General features: G+C 46.2%; 1 protein-coding gene across 6 annotated transcripts in view; it reads left to right on the top strand.

Annotated features, from left to right (window-relative positions):
- The window catches only part of TRPC3 (transient receptor potential cation channel subfamily C member 3), a 59854-nt gene that overhangs the window by 32294 nt on the left and 11447 nt on the right, over positions 1 to 16113 (top strand). For 5 of the 6 annotated variants that reach the window (XM_039879545.1, XM_039879544.1, XM_039879547.1 and 2 more), the window contains 6 exons: positions 4926 to 5090; positions 7568 to 7784; positions 9117 to 9350; positions 11102 to 11366; positions 14095 to 14290; positions 15637 to 15846. In XM_039879545.1, the coding sequence (XP_039735479.1) occupies positions 4926 to 5090; positions 7568 to 7784; positions 9117 to 9350; positions 11102 to 11366; positions 14095 to 14290; positions 15637 to 15846 (1287 nt within the window). The remainder of the gene's footprint in view (positions 1 to 4925; positions 5091 to 7567; positions 7785 to 9116; positions 9351 to 11101; positions 11367 to 14094; positions 14291 to 15636; positions 15847 to 16113) is intronic. The other variant, XM_039879549.1, reaches the window with a different exon arrangement.

The raw sequence follows: 16113 nt of genomic DNA, 5'->3' as shown, positions 1-16113 counted from the left end.
GATTTCAAAATAACTTTATATGTTATAGAATTTCCCCCCGATAACATAATAAACTCATATTCTGTCAACTCGGCCCATAATTCCACCGAGAAACCCAGTTCTATGTCCTGGCAAGAGTCGAAGTCCCATAGGAGACTCAGGAAGTGTCTTCTGCCGTCCGCCGAAATCTTCTCCCAGCTCTGGTTCGGAGCTGGCTTCGGTCTGGGCTCAGAGTCCCCAGATCACGTGAGATCGTTCCTAAGAATCACACTAGTTCAACCAGACCTTAGAGACGCAGTGGCAGTTGACATATTAACCAATGTCGCCCCAGTAAACTTCATAAAAAAATAAAAAATAAATTTTTAAAGAAAATGAAACTGTAAAAGACCTGCGTAGGAAAGGTCTGAACGTGAATTTAATGATTAAGTGAGAATCATTACATTTTCCAGTGTAAAAACAGTAGAAGAAATAACAAAGCAAAAATATAAATAATTTAACCGCATAAACTTCTGTATCTCAGAAAGATCATTAACAAAAAAGCGAAGGGCAAACTGGAGAAAATATTTTCCTCAGTTAAAACTTACAAAAGATTGCTGTTCTTAAATTAATATCTAAAAAGCTCAAACAAATTTCTAAGGAAAATCTCCAGAGCCCTATAGAAAAATAAGCCCCGGGCTTGAATAAGTAATTCACAGAAGAGAAAATTCAAATGGCTAACAAACATTATTTAAAATTTTCAGGTACACTAGTAATAAAATAAATGCATACTAATATACAAATACCATTTCCCTTCTCTCAAACTATTAAAGAATAAAAAATTATAATTCCCAGTGCTGTTGGCGAAGTGAGCAATCCAGCGCTACCGGTGGGGAACAGACAGTAATGTGTTTTCTGTTACGGATTTTGAAGATTATCCATCCCAGAGTCATAACTGAGGAATCTCTAAGGGAAATAACACAACTGGAAAGATGTATTATTACTAATACTATTACATTATTCCACACAAAAAAAAATAAATGGTAGATGAAATTAGAGTTTTTTTGAAAATGAAAACAAGAAAATTAACTTGTAGGCAGAAACACGAATTATTTTCCAATTAGTCCTGAGTTCTACCTCCGATTGTCCCCATATGTTCCCTGTGACTTGAGAGCAAACGCTAAACCCCTCCACCCATAGAAATACCGAGAGTTCTGTCTATTTCTAGCAGCTACGTCTCTTGTCAGAAAACCCTTAACAGAGGTGGAAGACCCGAGGTCTTGATGGACCCACGAAGCTGGAAAACTGGGCTCTTGGAGAAAGCGGAGGACATTTCCTGAGTTCCTCCTCCTCGCTCTCCGATTTCCTCTACTGTGGCCTTTGGTTTAAGTAAAGAAAGATCATCTAGAAAAGAGACATGCGGCATCATAAACACGTAAAATCTTCCCCGGTGTCTGCAGAAAGTGTGCAGAGAAGCCCAGAAAGTGAGTAATGCATCCAGAGAGTAGTAAATATCCTGCAGAGACGTTTTCTTTTTTTTTTTTTTGGTGGAGGGTCTGCCTTGTAAAGGCCGATTTGATGAAAAGACAGTCTAACATGAATGCTTTTTTAAGCTGAAAATTATCTAATTTTTTTTCCATAACCTGCCCTGATTGGTGGTTCAGTTTACAATCTATGAGTCATTTGGCAGGGGGGAAAAAAAGTTTTTTCTTAATGCTACAGTAGTTTTGTTCCATAGAAAGACTGAGGTTTTCTTGTGTGTCGATCATTCTCCCTTTAAATCAGAAAACCTCAAAGGATGTTATTTTTGTAATGATTTCAATTTGCTGGTCCACCGAAGTTAGGAAACAGCATATAAATTTTATCCAGTTGCCTAGGACTGGTGTGGCGGCATAAAGAGATTTTTTTTTTTTAGGAAGTAAAAACAGTCTTAAGAGATAAAGGTCACTGCCCTATTTTGAAGTCATTGAAAAGAGCAAAACTCATTTCCTAGAGGGATTAGTTTTTTTTTACCCTCCCTCGCTACTATTGTGTTGGTTTTATTTTCTTTTTTAAATGTTCCTTGTATACTGGAATTAGGATTTAAAATCACTGGAGGAAAACATCTATTTGTGCTTTCTGTCCGTGGATTAAAAGGAATGAACAGATGCCATACAGTGGTGTTTATTATCTCAATTAGGAGAGGGGCAGAATTAGTAGGATGGGAAATATACCTGTTAAGCTGAACTCCCGGGGATGCATCTCAAGTAAAATGCAAACACCGTGATTTCGGCTGATATGTGACATATATTAAGCGTCTGCACTGTGTGTACAAGTCATAGTGAGTCCAAGACTGATCGTCACCCATGTGCCACGTGGAAAGGATCGATTTCCATCAGGTCCATAAATGTACAACCTTTATGCATTGTCATGAAGGTCACAAAGCACATCTTCAAACTTGAAGATTAGCTCGAAGAGGAGCGGGGAGATGGAGCCATCCTACAACATGAGTACTTCTGTCCTCGAGAGCTTAAAACCTACGGAAGGAGGGCCGGACACGTGCAAAAGGGAGACGCGTCCACTGATTCCGAATGGACACAGGTCCCCCTGTCTATCAGCCTCGTGGGCGTGTCTGTCTTGCACAAACCCTCGGTCGGTAAAAAAGTCCACGTCTCCATCATAATAGCTTTTTTCATATTTATCGATAGCTTTCTGTGCGTCCTCGGTGCGTCCTCGACCGAGACCACCAGTCATTTGATGCCCTCATTTTCATTTCATCTTGTACCAAAGGCCTAAGCTAGATACCCAGTGCCTGGCTCATAGGAGGAGCTCATGACATCTCGAAGAATGAGCGAATGAATGAATAAATGAATGAGACATTTAGGGACTGCAGAGGGGATGAGGAACTTTCTACTCAAAAGGAGGGATGAAGCAGGAAGGAAATGATCTAGTAGATACAGAGACAGAAGTAGAAGTTTGGAGAAGTTCTCAGCAAGAATCCTAGGAAATTGCCACAGAGACCCCCAGGAAGACTTCAACCTCGGTTATATATCTGCACACTTTATCAAATAGTGACTGCGATGACCTTCAAATACTGTTTTCAAAAATCAGAACTTTGGAAGAGTGACAAAATCTTGAGTTTGGAAGGATTTCATGTTTACTTCGCATCTGGCAATGCCCAGTGAGCCTCGGGATCTGGGATTTTTATAACTGAATTGAAAGGAACTTGTGAGATAAAATCAGCTTTTTCACATTGAACTCGGCAAGAAAAGATAGCATCTTTTTTACTCTCCCAGCCCCTACCAGTTTGTATCATCAAAAAAAAATTCAGTTACGTATTTCAAATATTTGTAGCCACATCCTCAACCACCTGTGTCAATGGGCTGTCGAGTCCTTCTGCACAGTGGCACTGAGCCTGCCGCCAGAGTGATCGATTGTCACAGACTTCAGAGGGCGGGAACACTGGGGGTAAGAGCAGGCACCCGTGGGGATTTGTGCCCCCGCTGCCAGCCCCGGGGGATGAGATTTCTTTCTGTTAATGAAAAGCATTCGTGGGAAACTATATAGCAGTAGTGGAAACTCTCCACTACCCCGTAGGTGAGCCAGCCTGTTCGGCACCAGGGACTGGGGTTCCTATGATCATCTGGCCCTGGAGAGCGGCTGCAGACACAGATGAAGCTTTGCTCGCTGGCCTGCCGCTCACCTCCTGGTGTGTGGCCCGGTTCCTAACAGGCCATGAACTGGTACCAGTCTGTGACCAGGGTTTGGAGACCCCTAACCTAGAGTACATGAGTCGTTAAGATCGGTAACTAGGACTTGACTGAAGACGAGTCCTCTGCCTGGTGGGACCTTCGGCCGCCCTCTCTGCCTGTCAGAGTTCGCAGAAACACCTCGCGAGTACTTCTAGCAGATTCACTGCTACTGTTTATTCTGTTTTTCAGGAGACAGCGATACCTTGATGTTTGTACCACTCAACACTCTTTTTAAAAAATACGTTGGCACTCACCGCTGATTTGTGAATGATCCTGAATAATTCCCGAGCTTGGGCGAGGTGCACCTGGCCATTCAGACAAAGGCAGATCCAGCTACAAGTGGGCACTTTTTGGCGTAGGGACGTTCGCATGGGTCTGCCGACAAGTATATTCTGCTCCTTAAATAAGGACAGGGCCTCCAAGAATTCCCAGTCCTTCTAAAGAGATGCAGGCAGAAGGGTTAGCAAAATCAGATGGTAAAATAGAATACAGAGGCAGGGATGAAGTAAGTATAATTTGCTCATTTGTCCTGATTAGAACGGTAGTTACAAAATTACCACTGGGGATAAATGTTTGTGTGTTTTTTGACCTGTGACAGAGGAAGCAATGGAAAGGACGGATAATGCAGTAGGAAGGAAGCGACATTTGACGCCAGCTTCTGGAAGCAGTGCAGCGTGGAGTGAGAATAACAACTGCGGGTTCATTGATTTTTTGCAAATGTTGCAGATTTGCAGTGGTCGCGCATAAACACGCACACAGGCCATAGCATGTGTATGTTTTTCACACATGTAGCATTTTAGGAGTTGCTCGTGAGACTTAGCACATTTCTCTTTTAGCTACGGTCTGCAAAAACCAAATAACTTTTCCCTTTTCCATTGAACTGAATGCAAGCAAGCAGGCAGACAGAAAGATGGGACACAGTCCCACAAAGGAAAGGACTTGCCACCCAGATTCTAGGGGTGGGGGGTCTGTGAATTATGGAGTTACGAATAGAAAAAAAAAAACAAAAAACGGTTCAGGATGTCAGTTTTACCGTCTTGTTTCCACTTTAGTTCTTCTGTTAGTTCTGAAGCAACTTGGAACAATGATGGGAACGTACAGGAGGCTATTACCAGAACCTTCTGGTTCCTGTATCTTGGGAAAATGTGCATGAATATCTTTAGGATGCACATGCATTCCACAGTCGAACTGCCGACCGTGGCGTAGTCACCTACCTCCTCTCCCTCTCTCTCCCAACAGTTCGTGGCTCACCCCAACTGCCAGCAGCAGCTCCTGACCATCTGGTACGAGAACCTCTCCGGCCTGCGGGAACAGACCATAGCCATCAAGTGTCTGGTTGTGCTGGTCGTGGCCTTGGGCCTTCCGTTCCTCGCCATCGGCTACTGGATGGCACCTTGCAGCCGGGTACAGCTCTTTCTCACCTACTCCCTCTGTGGTTGGTGTGCCGTGTCCTTTTGGGACGAAAAAAGGAAAAAGCTTCCTACTTATGGCTCTTATCGGTTTTACCCTGAATGTTCATTGACTCTGGGGCATGAATTCTGCTTTTTAATGACTGGGTCAGTTCGAATAAGGGATGAGAAAAGATTTGGAGCTGGTGGGAAAGGTCACATTTGCCGGCGTACAATACTGAGGCTTTTAAGATAGAATCCCCGTGGTAGACCAGAGGAGGAGCCGCCAGAGGCCCAGAAACGGCCTGCCTGCAGGCTGGGGGCCCTTCGAACCTGTCCACGCCACCTGAGGCTGAGGGTGTTAAGCCCAGGTGCAAACGTGTTATTATCCTAAGTTTGCATCCTTCAGAAGAAATAATGTAGCATCTGGGTTTGGGGGCTTTGATACTTTTAGGTGGCTTGTTGATTTAGTGCTGCTCGAATCGTTTTTGTTCACGACCTTTCTCCCTCTCTCCGGTTGCCAGTGTGGGGTCCGTCTAATCGTGCAAAGGGAGGGGCACTAGTCCTGCCACCAGAATCTGCATTAGGTTAAGAAACGGCGCCGCCAGCAGAGGGCGCTGCGCCGAGGTCCTTTAATCTGGTTTTTATATTCCGAGATCTGGTTTGGTTAAATCAGAGGTTTTTATATACCGAGATCTGGTTTGGTTAAATCAGAGGCAGTTGCAGGCAAAATGAGTGACGGCTACTTACGAACGACCCTGGGGATCCTCCTGTCCCCGACTCAGCAGCCTCCCCGCAGAGTCCCTCCCCACAGGCACCGTGCGTGTGCGAGATTATTCATCCGCCTCACTTCGTTCTTGAGCTGCCATGCAGTTTAAAGCCGAAAGTTTGTCGTTTTGATCCGTTTCGATGACTCGAAGGAATTCCTTTGTTACAGATCATGGAAAAGTGCCTTAAGATTCCTCAAATACGTAACCACGAAAGACCGAAACCTATAAACAACATGAGAGGGCATGCATTAGAGCAAAAGTCAAATCCCACCCAAGTAATTTCCCTTTCTGGGGGAAAGGAATCGGGGAGCTCAGTGTTTGTCTCTCGGAGCAGCTCTGTCAGTGAAAACACTGCTTGGGGTCCGGAGTAATGAAAACGTTAAGTCTTAAAGGCCAGTCCCTTCCTCTCATTTGTACAAGTGCACGGTGGTAAGAAGACATAGCAAGATTTCTCCACTTAACGGCCCATTTTTAGGATAGGTATGCGGCTTTCTTTTCATGTTACTGAAAGTGTTTTTTAAAAAAACAACCTTTTGGAGACGTGACGGCTCCGGAGAAGTCACTCGGTGTTATGAATGAGCCGTCCGGCATGTGCACGGTGACATGCAAGCGTGTCACTCACTATCCTGACTCTGCCGTGGAAACTGTGCGTTCGTCTGTGTGCGTTCATGGTCACTCCCAGAGACGCCTGACTCGCTTTGGTTATTTGTTGACATCCAGTTAAGGTTCCGGACGTCCAAAAACATTTGTTTGAAGTCGCAGCCTTTGAACGTGCATCTTGGTACTTTTAAAGGTCACACACTGAGTTTGAAAGCAGGGTCTGAATCTGTAGGTTGGAGAACCTATTAACCAATCTACTAAATGTACCTGATTTGTGGACCGCGGCAGCCCAGGGGACAGAAAGCCTTGTTTTTCATTTCTCCTAGAACACGGAGCTTGTAAGGACATCCTGTCACATGGGATTTTAAAAGCGTTACCTTAAAATAATTATAAACTGAACTTTAGAAATGCTCTTGTACTATTTATATGATTTTTCAAACTTGGGATGCCTTTCAATTAAGTTAACCTACTTACAGGTTTCAATCATGGTGTTCCTTCCTCTTCTGCTTGGATAGTAACAGATAAAATATTTGTCCTTATCATAATATTTTCTGCCTTTTTTCTATCAGATAAAGCCCAACTTGTTTTTGGAATATTTAGAAGTGAGAACTAACATTTACTTCTATAACAGCAAGCCTTTTTTTTTTTCTTTTAATCTTCAAAGAGTTTTTAATGTGCTACAAACACATCAACGCATTTGAATTATAAATGAACGAGTCTAAAAACATAACACTTTGATTATAAAGCAGTTAAGAATTATGCATTGCAAGTTTGGAGTTTCTTCTCCTAGACTTCAAAAACCTTGGCATTGCATAGTCTCTCGATGTAAAAGTAAGAACAGTCTACGCCCTGTGATGTCCAGAAATGCATCTGTGGATGCAGCATATCCTACGACAAACTGAACATTTGGAAACGGAGAGGTTTGACGACTTCTTATATTTGGAAGAAGCGTTCCCCGAAATAACTAGTTTTCACAATGTGGAGCTCTGCAGAGACAGACACAGAGCTTTGAAAGTGTTCTCGTTTCCCCTGCTTTTTTATCCTATGTAGTAATTTTTATAAGTGTGGAAGTCAGATTTTCAAAAGTAAAGTTTCCTCATTTTTTTTTTTTTCCATCTTGTAGCTGGGGAAGGTGCTGCGAAGCCCTTTTATGAAGTTCGTGGCACACGCTGCCTCCTTCATCATCTTCCTGGGCCTGCTCGTGTTCAATGCCTCAGACCGATTCGAAGGCATCACCACCCTGCCAAACGTCACTGTCATTGACTACCCCAAACAGATCTTCAGGGTGAAAACCACCCAGTTCACGTGGACTGAGATGCTGATTATGGTCTGGGTTCTCGGTAAGCCTTTATTTTCACTACTTTAATTTCTGCCGAAAACACTGTCTGTATAATGACTTTCATTTTCTATGTAAAATGTTATTGTACATTATATGGTGACAGCATCATCATTGTTAGAATAGCAAAACAGAAGAATAATTCGGCAGGTTGATAATGCTAAAAGGTATCCCTGAATACCAAATAAAGATGTTTAGGAGTAACGTGGGCCTACTATAAATATACTGTTTCAGAAATCCAACTTCGATTATTGAATAAAATGTAAGTTGTTAAATGTGACTCACCGTGACGATCAAATATTTAATTGACATTCTTATGAAGTACCCCCAGTGGGTATTAACTGATGCCTGAAGAACATGTATATTGTTGTAGTTTCAGAGATTTTAGGAGAGAGTGTCAATGTGGGGGAGGTTTGTCACTTCACCTCACAACAGCCCGTTTTGAATCGCTACGTTAAAGGAAAAGTTTTAAGCGATATGAGAAAAAAAAATGGAGATTGGAACCAGTTTATCTGTCAATCACTAGTCGAGTCATCTTTGCATGTTCTCTCTGTTTCGCTCAGTGTGTTTCTTGGTGTCTTCTCCCTTCTCGATTTACTAGGTTGGCTCCTCCCTCACACTCAGTCCTGTGGCCTCAGTCTGGGTCAAGTCATGATTTTATAAATTTCATTTCGAGCCATTACGTTCCTTTTGAGAATCGCGCAGTGTTTTCCCCTTACACGGCCAAGACGAGGAGCGGTTTCTCCTCTTCTCCCGGGATGGCTTCCCTGCTTTTGGTTTCTTCATAGCGTCCCAGGCCTCCTTGCTTTCCCAGTGACGTTCTTCGCCTCCCCAGCATGAAGCTGGGATGGGGAGGGGGCAGTGGGATGTCGTAAGTGTTCCCGGATGCTGGGGAGACCGTCCTTCTTAAATGTGTACAGGTAGATAGATGCTCATTTGAGGGCTGTTTCTCCAGTCCTCACTGTGGTTCGGTGATGAACCAACGTAATCTTATAAGGATGGATTTCCTTCTCTCCTCCAAGAGTCTTGTGGGGCAAAATCATTAGACCCGCAGAGCCTTCCCGCCCATCTCCTCCTTCTGCCCCCACCCCCTCTGCGAGCAGCGGCTTTTCGGGGGCCCATGCGGACCTGTGTTTCTCCGCCTCTCATTTGGTGGAGCAAGTCATTCCTTTCGTGGAAGCTGCTTCCTCCATCCGACTCTGCCCAGGGCCTCTGGGCCGACAGTCGATGCTTCAGGCTGGGGGCATTTTATAGACGGGGACAGATGGTGGACGAAACGAGAGCCCCTCAGGCAGAGCCGTAAAGTCTACTGTGTACCCTCCGTGTGTCGCGACAGGCATGATGTGGTCCGAATGTAAGGAGCTGTGGCTGGAGGGGCCGAGGGAGTACATCCTGCAGCTGTGGAACGTGCTGGACTTTGGGATGTTGTCCATCTTCATCGCCGCGTTCACGGCCAGATTCCTGGCTTTCCTCCAGGCGACCAAAGCCCAGCGGTACGTGGACAGCTACGTCCAAGAGAGCGACCTCAGCGAAGTGACCCTCCCACCGGAGATCCAGTACTTCACCTACGGTAAGTCGGGCGCCGCGGGGCCTCTGATGTCTCAGGGAGAGCGCGGGAGCCACGGCGCGGGAGGAAACGCCAAGAAAGAGCACGTTTAGTACGCGAGGTGTGGCGAGTGCTCCCGGTCGGTGGACAGAGCATGGGCTGTGCAGCTGGAGCGACAGCCAGGCTCCGACTCTCCCTCGCTGTGCGACTTCATTCAAGTTCATGAACGTCTCTGTGCCTCGGTTTTCACATCTAGAAAACGAGGTGCTGCGAGGTGGAGGAAAACTGCCCTTAAGCCTGACAGCGTAATTGACTCTAATGTACTCTCAGGGGACGCGGAACTGTCTTAATTGGGGTCGAGGGGGGAAGCGAAATAACTCGGTAAAGTGCTCGATGTGGAAGATGAGTCCCCGAGGTTCGAGGGCATGAAATAATAAAAGGCGCCACGCTGCTGTCCAGGCGAAGGGCAGAAGCCTTGAGCAGCAGCCACAGTGACCTTGAGAATGCGCGCCCCGCGACCCGGCCGAAGTCGGGGAGCCGATGCTGTGCCCCTCCGCCACGTGGCGCGGATCGGACTTGACGCCGCACATCTAGATCCCGAGAGCGGGGAGGCCCCGCCCGCACCCCGCGTGCAAGGCCCTGAGGGCACCCCACACCCGCCTTCCTCGGGGGCCAGACCGGGGAGCTCCGGTTAGCGCATGTTTCGCACAGCCGCAGAATCTTCAGTCTAGAAAAAGATTTTAGAAACGAGGGTCCCGCCTCCGTTCACCGGTAAGGCCTGTCAGGTGCGGCGTTCACACGCGCGGCGTTCACACGTGCGGCGTTCACACGCGCGGCGTTCACACGCGCTCCCGGAGCGAAGCACGGCTCTTTCCAAGCGCCGTCCCGCGGGCGTCGCGATGGCGGCATGCGGCGTGCCACGTGATCGACGAGCGCGGCGCGTCTCCCCCGAGGCGTACGACGTACGTTTCACGTGATGTCGGCCACTGAACGCTCCTCAATAAATACTCGTTTTCCCTGTCGCGAACGTCCGCGACGCACGCATTCTTCTGGGAGGGGCCCAGTTCACGCAGAATTAACCACGCGCTGTTCCTCTGACCTTCGGGAAAAGGGGCACAGTCTGCCGTGAACGTACTACGTGACCTTGAAAGGAGGCTTGGGGTCCTCCCTTAGAATCTATACCCCCAAATTTTGCACCTCAGCAGCCGCGCGCAGGTCCCGGGAACAGTCGCGTCGCTCAGACAGCACGAGGGCGGCGCCATCGTGTTTCAGGGACACTCCCACTTGTCGTGACATTTCACTTGCTTAAACCGGGATATGAACGAATTTCCCCACAAAATAGGGCAACAAAGTTTGTGCCAGTCAAGCCTGTAGGATGACACACCAGGCGGTCAATAAATCTAGTGACGGACGGGGCAAACCAGTCAGGTCCCGGTCATCCTGACCCAGACCGTGTCCAGTGAAGTGTTTGAACACTTTCTTCATCCTTCATGCTTTCTTCTTTGTCTCCTCAACGTGAGGTCAGCTCAGTATCTTTCTAATATTGTTTTCTCCACTGAAATAATTCACATGGGTGTGGAATTCATATGTTTCTGGCTTTAACATGACAAATAGTGCCCAGACTGTTACTTAAATGTAGAGTAATTTTGACTTAAGATCCTATGTAAGGTGTAGCTTTTGCATAGTTAGCAGTGACTAGAAAGTTTCATTTACAGCCTTTCTCTTTCCTCCTCCCTCCCTCTCTCTCTCTCTCTCTCTCTCCCCCGCCCCTCCAGCCAGGGATAAGTGGCTCCCTTCCGACCCTCAGATCATATCCGAAGGCCTCTACGCCATAGCCGTCGTGCTCAGCTTCTCTCGGATCGCCTACATCCTCCCTGCCAACGAGAGCTTTGGCCCCTTACAGATCTCTCTCGGCAGGACCGTGAAGGACATCTTCAAGTTCATGGTCCTCTTTATTATGGTGTTTCTTGCCTTTATGATCGGCATGTTCATACTTTACTCTTACTACCTTGGGGCTAAAGTAAATGCTGCGTTTACCACGTAAGTAAGACATCTTCTTTTTTAAAAGGTGCAATGAAGAAAAGGGAACATTTTCAGAGACTGTAAGAAAGGTGTTTTTGAGAGCAGGAAGCCACCCCGTGGGAACCAGTTAGAGCCCGTGCGTGACTAGGTCGCTGCGGAGGCCCCTCTCTCGGCGTTTCAGGAGCATTTGACCACGGAATGAGTCGGAATGTGGAAAAATCCTAGGTGAAATTGGCTATTTTGAGAGAATGGGCTCACAAATTTTTAATACCGGATGTCTCTTTACATGATGTGTGACATTAAATTCAGTTTCATCATTTTGTAGCCATAACCGTTATTTCAAAAAAGAAGCATCAGCTCTTATTTAATGCATCGTGAATCAGTGCAGGAGCCGAGTAAGAAGAAATTCTCGCTGAATGTGCACAGCCCGCTGTCACGGTGGCACGGTTCCCTTCCCCACGTCCTGCTGGTGTCTGTACTGGAGACTCACCTTCCCCAGGCAGCCTTCCTTGATTACGCCTCCTTAGTCTTCGTCCTTTTAAGTTCCCTCGGCGTTGAGACATCCTGATTGTGAGATTCGCTCCCACCCTTCGGGGTTTAGTTGTCTCGGGGGTGGGCCCTTGCAGCTGGGGAGATCATAAGCCCTCCCCGCCCCCCACCCCCCATTATGCCACTGCTAGAAGCCAGCTAGACGTTCAGTAAGTTCCCTGTAGACTAAAATAAAACCTCAAGCCCTTGCAGACATCTAGGTTGTTTTGAAATGAATTTTTTTCAAATAGTTAATGTAGAGCAGGTCTTAGAGGTGGAAGACAGCTGAAGCTCACTTGATGGTAATGAAGGAAAGAACCTGTTTGATCCCGGCAGGGAAGGGCCGAGAGACCCTGCACACAGGCCCGCCCCTTTGAACTCAACGAGAACTCATTTTATCCTTTACATTTTCTTCACGGTTTTGTGTGAGCACGAGGCAACGTGATGTCGTGGGAAGAACAGAGGCTCAGAAATCAGGCAGACCTGAATGTGAACGCAGGCTCTGCTGTTCGCCAGCTGCCGTGTGGCCTTTGGTTAAGTTATTAGCATTTCTCCGTGTTCGTTTCCCGAATTTTTAAAATAAGCACGAAAGGGGTTAAATCGGGTCATCATGAGGACGACGTAAGGTGACTTATGGAAAGCCTCGTGCCCACAGTGGGAGCTCAGGACCTGCCCGTGTGTCCTGCCCGCCTTTTTACAAACCCCCTCTCCCCACACACGTAGCTTCTCCACGACGGTGCGGGGCGGGAAGGTTGGCAAAGGAGCAGGCGGAAGGAGCCAGAGAATTCTGTGATGCTGATAAATTAATGGCGGGAACAAAGAGGTTCTCCTTCTAGTATCTGGGCTATGACAGACAGCACATCATCAAGTGCTGCGTGAGAGTAACTCTGTAGGAATGGGATACAGCCCCCCGCTGTGCAACCCCTGTCCCCAGGGTCTAGCAAAACTCCTAGAACTTGAGGGGTGCTCCGTCAATATTTGTTGAATGAATGAACGAATGAATAAACTAGTGCTAAAACCTATAAATCTATAGAATTGTTATTTAGAATCTGTTATAAGAAATCAAAAAAGTGCTTTTCCCATAAATCTTTCTTGGGAAAAAGGACATCTGACTCTTCCTTTGCGGTGGAATTCTACACGTATAATTGTTTAAGAATTATTTTTTCAGTTGACACACCAGTGATTACAACTGGGTTATGTGAGAAAACCAGCCAAATTTGGTTGGCAAGGACGATTTAAGGGATAGTGGTAGGGAATTGGTCTGGTGAGGGCCTACGTGCTAATTGCTGCTCTGGAAGAATCGGGAAGTAGATTACATAAACGCAGGAAAAGAAAAAGGATCTTTCATTCTCTCTTCATGTGCAGCAAGCATAACTTTTAGCTGGGTAATACATTCTTGTGACAGAAGATTCGTGTGGAGCGTCCATGGTGACGAGCCTGTCCCCTCCTCTGCACCTTGGACTCCAGGCTCTTAGTGCTCCTTAGTTCCCAGGGGCCAGGGATTTGGGGGTCCTTTCTGAGCTATTTTTCGCATAAACGAGAATATAAGTAGTTGTATACTCCACGTTTTTTTATTCGAATGGTAGACTATTTCACACTTGCTGTGTCTTATTTTTCACTTAAGAATATGGCTCAGGTATCATTTTACGTAAACACGTGAAGATAGATCTGTGTCATTTTCCCAAGTGGCTGCATAGTGTCCCGTTATATGGATGTCGCGGAGTGACGTCGCCACTCCGCACGGATGGGTATTTAGGGCATCCTCATGCCTCCCCACTGCCGTGCTACGAGAAATATGTTGGTGCTGACTTTTTTTGAAGGGAGTATATAATTTAAATTCCGACCTTGTTCTACTCCAGAAAACCTGATTTAAATTTCTAAACCACCTACAAAATCAAACCCCAAACTTCCATCCTTCTAGAAGGTTCTGGCATGTCTTTGGCTTTCCTCTGCTGAGTTCAGAGACTTGTCACTCGATGGTCACGTTCAGAAAAGCTGGCCATTGGCACCGTTTAATCACAAGTTCCCGAAAACCCGAGAGGGTGACATTTCTGTTAAATGTTCTGATAAAATAATCCCACTCTGGGTTTATGATGATGGTATTTCATGATGGTGTTTTACATCTGGACAGTATTCAGATCCTAACTCGTGTTTACTTTTGACTTTTTAGTACTGGAAACTGTTCATTGCTTTACTGTGTACCTCATTCTTTCAACAGAGTAGAAGAAAGTTTCAAGACTTTGTTTTGGTCCATATTTGGGCTGTCTGAAGTGACTTCCGTTGTGCTCAAATACGATCACAAATTCATAGAGAATATCGGATACGTTCTCTATGGAATATACAACGTAACCATGGTGGTCGTTTTACTCAACATGCTAATCGCCATGATTAACAGCTCATATCAGGAAATCGAGGTAAACCTGCTTCTCGTCCGCGGTGTCTGTCCGTGCTGTCCGTTCTAAACAGCGTAACACGTGTGCGCCGGTGCCCCGCGAGGGAGCTCCAGCCCTTGCAGACAAGGAAATATGTCAGTACTGTCAGTACCTGCTGAAATGTAACCAGAATTTATAATACTTAACACCAGGCAGGGAGGCCCTGGGCCTTTCTCTGGGTTTTCCGTCTGGATAGGTCGGCATACACCTCCCAGGGGCTTCTAGGAGCGCAGTAAGAATTTACCGTCACTCTGCCTTCTCTCAGGGTGTATTTCAGAAGTTTGACATCAGTGGCTAGAAGAAGTATTGGCCGTAGGGGTCTTATTCACTGCCAGATCAGCCAGCTGACCATCTGAAAGGCCCCGGTTGAAAAATTCCTAGGCGTCTGGCAAACATCGATGATGTTCTTCAAACCCGTCAGAATTTGTCGTATCCTGGAAATCACTTTGTTTTGCACCGGGCTGGTTCGGAGCCTTCTTTCTTCGGTGTGATTCTGTGTCCTTGTGTCCTCCGGTTTGGCGTTCAGTGTCTTTTCAGTGCTTTGCTGTGTGTTAAGTCCACTGAGTTTCCGTGTCTGCTTTAGAAACGCATAAGGCGGCGTTCTCAAAGCGGAAGTGAGGTCCTCCAGAAATGAACAGTGCGATGTTCTGCACACCTGCTCGGGTGTGACAGTGGCAGTCTGGGGAACGTGACGTGAGTGAGCCAACTTCCTCTGCCTGCGGGCCCCCTCCTCTTCATTTATTTCTCCTCTCCAGCCTTTCTCCTGCGTAGGATGGTCACACCCATCACCAAGGAGCGGCACCGAGGATAAAAGGAGATTTAAGACAGGAATAAGCCACTGGGGGCCTTTTGTGGCCTTTGAGGACATATGTCAGACACAAAAACTCCAAAGTGCGGTTGACCTAAGTACCGTTTTCCTCCCTGCGCCCTTGGCTTGGATGGGTCTAGATGAGGAGGGAGGGTGGGGAGACCGTGGGGAGCTGTTGTTGGGTCTGCAGACTCAGTGGGTTGGAGAAGGAGGAATTCATCTTTTCATCCTTCCTAGACCCTGAATTTTTCTTGTGTTTTTCTTTGTTTTTGGATGGCGGACTGGAAATTCTTGTTAAATTTCAGCAGGTACTGACAGAAGCATATGGAAGAGGAAAATTTCTGAAAAAACGATGCTCAAAACATTACATAGGCCAATAGATTTGATGCAGATAAATGTGTATAAGTCACTTATCTATGTCAAAAGCATAATTCAGGCTCATAAAACCCTACTGGAATCATTTACTGGAATATTTAGTTTTTAAAATGAGTTGTTCCTGCTTTTCTATTTTGTGACACAGGATGACAGTGATGTTGAATGGAAGTTTGCGCGTTCGAAACTTTGGTTATCTTATTTTGATGATGGGAAAACATTACCTCCACCCTTCAGCCTCGTTCCCAGTCCAAAGTCATTTGTGTATTTCATCATGCGGATCATTAACTTTTCCAAATGCAGACGGAGAAGGTTGCAGAAGGACATCGAAATGGGCATGGGGAACTCGAAGTCCAGGGTGAGTATCGGAAACCGCCCGCAGCCTCGGGATGCGTGTCTGTCTCTCCCCTTGTCTTTCGACGTCTGTTCGATAATTTTTATGGGTGAACTTAGAAGATGTTGAAAGTTACCGTCCACTCCATGGTCTTTCATAGTCTAATACTATCTTCATCATGTTTCAGGATGTCACTTAGTCTGTGCCTTGCTTTTGGTCATAATTTCACGTAAACTACCAGATTAAAAACAAACAAAAAACTTCTTTAACTTGTTAAAAGAAGAACAGTTC

This window comes from Pteropus medius, unplaced genomic scaffold, assembly GCF_902729225.1.
Source record: "Pteropus medius unplaced genomic scaffold, Ma_sr-lr_union100, whole genome shotgun sequence".
NCBI lineage: Eukaryota > Metazoa > Chordata > Mammalia > Chiroptera > Pteropodidae > Pteropus > Pteropus medius.
Note: the sequence above shows the minus strand (reverse complement) of the source record. Positions and strands in the feature narration are given on the sequence as shown.